The sequence below is a fragment of the Dermochelys coriacea genome, chromosome 5 (genome assembly GCF_009764565.3).
Source record: "Dermochelys coriacea isolate rDerCor1 chromosome 5, rDerCor1.pri.v4, whole genome shotgun sequence".
NCBI classification, from domain to species: Eukaryota; Metazoa; Chordata; order Testudines; family Dermochelyidae; genus Dermochelys; species Dermochelys coriacea.
The window spans coordinates 136,392,141-136,396,882 of NC_050072.1; the positions used below are offsets into that span (position 1 = coordinate 136,392,141).

Below are 4,742 nucleotides of genomic sequence, written 5' to 3' on the forward strand. Positions count from 1 at the left end.
CGGCATCGTTTTAATTCATCTCCCTTAGTTTGCACCAGTAGAACTTCCCCATGTAGACACGCCCTTAGGCAGCGAGTTCGGTGGGGGGGTCTCTGTGTAGTGTAGCCCAACCCGTCTGTGCAGCGCCTAGCGCAAAGGTGCGCCGCTCACTGAGGCAAACAACCAGTCCGTCTGGGCTGCCTCTCCAAACAGCGCTGAGTTAATAAAACCCTGTTCCCAAAAGGCTGATTTCAGTGGGCTTTGCCTCCGGCCCTGATTTCCCAGATAACTGGCTTTTTTCACTAACCAGACTGGAGGGAAGAAAGCGCTGTCTGCGGTCAAGGTACGGGATCTCACGAACTTAATCCGGGAGATTAGTCAAACCCAGAGTGATTTGATCGCGCAGCAGCTCTGGAAACTCGCACTGCCCCTATCCTGGAAGGAGCGGAGCGGAAAGCTGACCTGGGACACGCGTGACTAATGAGGACCAGCCACAAATTAGCTCAGGGGATGGGGAGGTTAAGCTACTTGCCTAAGACCAGTGAAGACAACTGGAAATCTTGGCTTTAAAGATGAAAACCCCACGCGATGCTGCCGGCAGAGCCATTTATTGCAGTGACACGTCCAAGGCCGTTAGGAACAGAACTGCTGACCCTCCCGCCCCGCTCTTTGGCATCCGAACGAAACGGGAGTCAAGGGACCGATGAGTCCGGGCCAGAATGATTTTATGGTTCATGTGGAATTGGGTCTTGGGCAGGCACAACTCGGAGCCTTCTCCCTTTTCGGTGCTGCCCTGCACCCCGCAGGGCCCCGCGGGGAAGAGAGGACAGGGGGAGGCAGGCGATGTGGGGAGCAGCCCGCGCGCCCCATGGCTCCCCACGCCGGGCGAGTCCAGGAGCACAGTTCTGGGCGCACGCAAAGGGGAACAACGCTGACTACTCGCCTTGTCCAGGGCCGCGGCCGGGGGCTTTGCAGCCACACCTCGGTCTCAGAGTTCCCCCCCTCCCCCCGCGGCCCTGCACCGCCGCCCTGCACAGCGCTCAGCGGGAGCCACCCCTGGCTAGCCATGGCCCCGAGGGGACCCCGTGGAGCCCATGGGGCCGGCTCCCTGCGGCAGGGGACGCTGCTCCTCACTCCCGGGGGCGCGGCTCTGTCCCTCCAGCGGCCGCTCCAGCGCCAGCCCGGGCCCCCTCACATGGCCGGGACGAACCTCTCCACGGCGCCGGGGTAGGGCGCATGGCGCAGGTAGGCGCCGGGGCCGCCCAGCTGCGCGCCGGAGCTGTAGCCGTGGGCCAGCGCAGGGCAGGGCCCGGGGGACATGCGGCCGTAGAAGTCCCGGCTGTCGCCGCCAAGCGGGGGCGAGGCGGACAGGGCCAGGCGGCCGGGCGGGTACAGCTGGCCGCTGCCCTGCGCGTAGGGCCCCTGGCTGAGCGGCAGCGGCGCGCCAGGGCCCGGGTACGGGTAGGGGACGGCGCCCCCGGCACAGCCCGGGCTGGCGTAGGCGGCTCCCGCGAAGGCGCAGGAGCTGGCGGGGGCCGGGGCCAGCTCAGGGCTGAGCGGCCGGCCGGGCTGCGGGGCGAGCTGGGCGCCGGGCGGCCCCCCGAGACCGAAGAGGCGGCGCGGGGCGGGCGGCGCGGCGGGGTAGCAGGCGGCGGGGGCGCCGAAGGCCCCGCCGGGCGCGGCGCCCGGGTAGGTGGAGAGGTCGCTGCGCTTGAAGCGCTTCCTCCGCCGCAGGAAGCTGCCGCTCTCGAACATGTGGCGGGCCGCCGGGTCCAGCGCCCAGTAGTTGCCCTTGCCCGGGCGGCCCGGCTCCCGCGGCACCTTGACGAAGCAGTCGTTGAGGGTCAGGTTGTGGCGGATGCTGTTCTGCCACTTGCGCGGCCCGTCGCGGTAGAAGGGGAAGCGCTCGGTGATGAAGCGGTAGATGCCGCCCAGCGTGAGCCGCTGCTCCGGGGCGTGCGCGATGGCCATGGCGATGAGCGCGATGTAGCTGTACGGGGGCTTGCCCCGCTGTACCGGCCGCTTCCGCCGCCGGCCGGCGCCCCGCGGCCCCGCCTCGGGGGGCCCCGGCTCCGCCTTCACCAGGGGCATGATCAGGAGACCGGGCTCGGCGGGGCTGGCCCCGCACCGGGGCTGCTGGCTCTCCGCGGTCATCCCCGGCCGGCGCCTACCCCTGGCGCCCCAGCTCCGCTCGGGGGGCTCCCGAAGCGGCGGGCTCAGTCCAGGAGGGGCGCGGGCACTCACGGCTGATGGGCGCGGGGGAGGCTCGGTGCCCGGGCCGCCCGGGGCAGGGAGGTCGGTGACTCCAGACCCAGGGCTGCGGGAGCTGCTGCCCCCATCACCATGAACTTGTGCCCGGCTGGCAGCTGGGCAGGGAGCCCGGGGCGGAGGGGCGCCGCTGCACTAGGGGTCCATGGCTTCAGCTCCCGGCACGCAGGTACCGCCGCCGGCCCGGCAAAGGAGGCGTGGGGGCGGAACTCCCTCCTTTTATGTCTCCTGCTGAGCCGCGACCTCCGGCTCCTTCTGTGCCTGCAGTACCTGGCAGCCGGCACTCCCACCTGCCCGGACCATCGCCTCCTCCCCCCGCGCCTTAAAGAGACAGCCTGGTCCCGGGCCCAGCCTCCCTGACGCACCTGCAGGAAGGCGCTGCCCTGCCCAGCGCCCTGGCAGCCGGGGGAGGGTGCGGATGCCCGAGCCCTTCCCCCACCTTCCCAGGTAACGCCTGACTCGGGAATGGGCGCGGCGCAGGACAGGAGCCGGCAGCCCGAAAAGCAGAGCACCCGCCACGCCGGCTCCCGACAAGCCCGGAGCTGGGCCCATGCCCGCGCTCAGGCTCGGGAGCCCCGTGGGCAGCGTGCGCTCTGGAGAAGCGCTGGAGCGTAGCCAGGCGGGTTGGCGCGTAGCTCTCTCCTGGGTCAGCGCAAAGCACCAGGAGAGGGGCGCACTGGGCTGGGAAGAGGCACCCGGAGCCCTCCAGGCGCCAGGACATCGTGCCCAGGGCTCCCCCACTGCTCTGGCAGTGCCTCCCTGGAGTGGGGCCCCGGGGCTGTAACCCTGAAATAGCGCCTTGTGTCCTGGAGCGCCGTCCCCGAACCGTCCAGGGTTTGCATCGCCGGGGATCGGACCCCCACAATCGGCCTCGGGTCCCCTGCGGCGGGCGCCTCCTTGGAGAGAGGGGCCCGAGCGTTCTCCTGGGTTTGCGCAGCGCCTGGCACGGCGGGGGCCCCGCGGGGGCCCCGCGGCCAATCACAACAGATGCGTGAACAGAACATGAACGATAAGTGCCTCTCAGCGCGTTTCTGAAGCGCCCCTTACTCGGCTCAGGGCCGCACTGGCCGGTAGCGGTAAAACCCTGCAGGCGCCATAATAACCGCTGCGAGCGAATCACACAGCAACGAAATCCGCGTCCGCGCGAGGCCCCCCCCTCCGCTCCCCCCGTCTGATTCGTTCCATGCTGGGCTGGGATTTGTGCGGAGTAGGAGGAGCGCGGAACTGCGGAAAACCGGGGCCGAACCCGTGTCCAAACAGGGAGAACGGTTTAAGATCGACACGAGGAGCAGGCTGATCGTGTTCAAACGGATTCCTTGTGCCCAGTGCATTTCTATTGCAATGAGTTAAAGTGCCCAGAGTCGAAACGTTTCTGTCTGCAGGCCGTAACCTATTTCATACAGAGCTGAAATGCCCTGTATATATATGCCGTCTGAGGGTGTGTGTACAGGGGTATCTCTAACTCCTGCGCACAGCGGATATAGGCACCAGAGAGACAAACAGGGTGAGGAATTATCTTTTATTGAACCAGCCTACTCCTCAGAACTTTTGTTCTGTTCTAGTCTGGTTAATTAGCAGATATTGCTCTAATCTCAGATATTGGCTCACCCACCCTGTCTCTCTGATGTCCTAGATACATAGAAGATGAGGGTTGGAAGAGACATCTAGTGCCACCCCCTGCTCAAAGCAGGACCAACCCCAACTAAATCATCCCAGCCAAGGGATGCTTAAAAACTTCTAAGGAAGGAGATTCCACCACCTCCCTAGGTAACCCATCCCACGGCTTTACCACCCTCCTAGTGAAATAGTGTTTCCTAACATCCAACCTAGACCCCCCACTGCAACTTGAGACCAATTGCTCCTTGTTGTGTCTTCTGCCACCACTTCTGTCTCCAGCGTATCTACCTCTTCCCTCTGGGACCAACATCGCTACAATACCACTGCTTACAACAATGTGTGTACATGTACAGGGATGACTGCCTCCAAATGCCGTGCAAGCTGTATGACCACACGCACCTAGAACTCCAGCTCCATGCCCTTACCTTACAGAGCGTCTAATTTTAGACTTGGGGCCAGGACATCTGGGTTTGGATCCCCGTTTTCACACCATTTTATTGGGTTTTGCACTTAGAGATTTGCCAGCCTGTGGCTTTTAGTGACTTCTCTGTAGTGAATTAAATACGAAAAATAAAGCCCAGGCGCCATCCCGTGCAATGTATTTTAAAACCCCAGATAATGAACCAGAGAACAACCCGGACCGAACACTCCTCTTTATTTGATGCTTTCAAAATACACAGACAGTGTCGTCCAACTCTTGGGGTTGAACACACGCAAAACCCGACCCCAGCACTACCGCTGCTAAATGTACAGCGCTCGCCACTCGATTTCCCCGCGTTGCGTGTGTGTCTCCTCCTTTTTAACAAGAAGCTGACATTAGCATAACACCCGGGGGACGCATTCTGTACAGTACCAGAGGGGGAATCTATTCCCAACGA

The 4,742-nt window shown here is 63.9% G+C and overlaps 1 protein-coding gene across 1 annotated transcript; it reads right to left on the reverse strand.

The window, feature by feature from the left end:
• Positions 1–385: 385 nt before the first annotated feature.
• Positions 386–2,401, reverse strand: FOXE1 (forkhead box E1). Its single transcript, XM_038403116.2, has one exon. The coding sequence runs from the start codon at positions 2,131–2,133 to the stop codon at positions 1,171–1,173; it is 963 nt and encodes a 320-aa protein (XP_038259044.1). The 5' UTR covers positions 2,134–2,401; the 3' UTR covers positions 386–1,170.
• Between the last annotated feature and the right edge of the window lie 2,341 nt (positions 2,402–4,742).

Bases quoted from the DNA above. Each gene is read 5' to 3' on its own strand.
- FOXE1 (XM_038403116.2), bottom strand. From the start codon at position 2,133: ATGACCGCGGAGAGCCAGCAGCCCCGGTGCGGGGCCAGCCCCGCCGAG.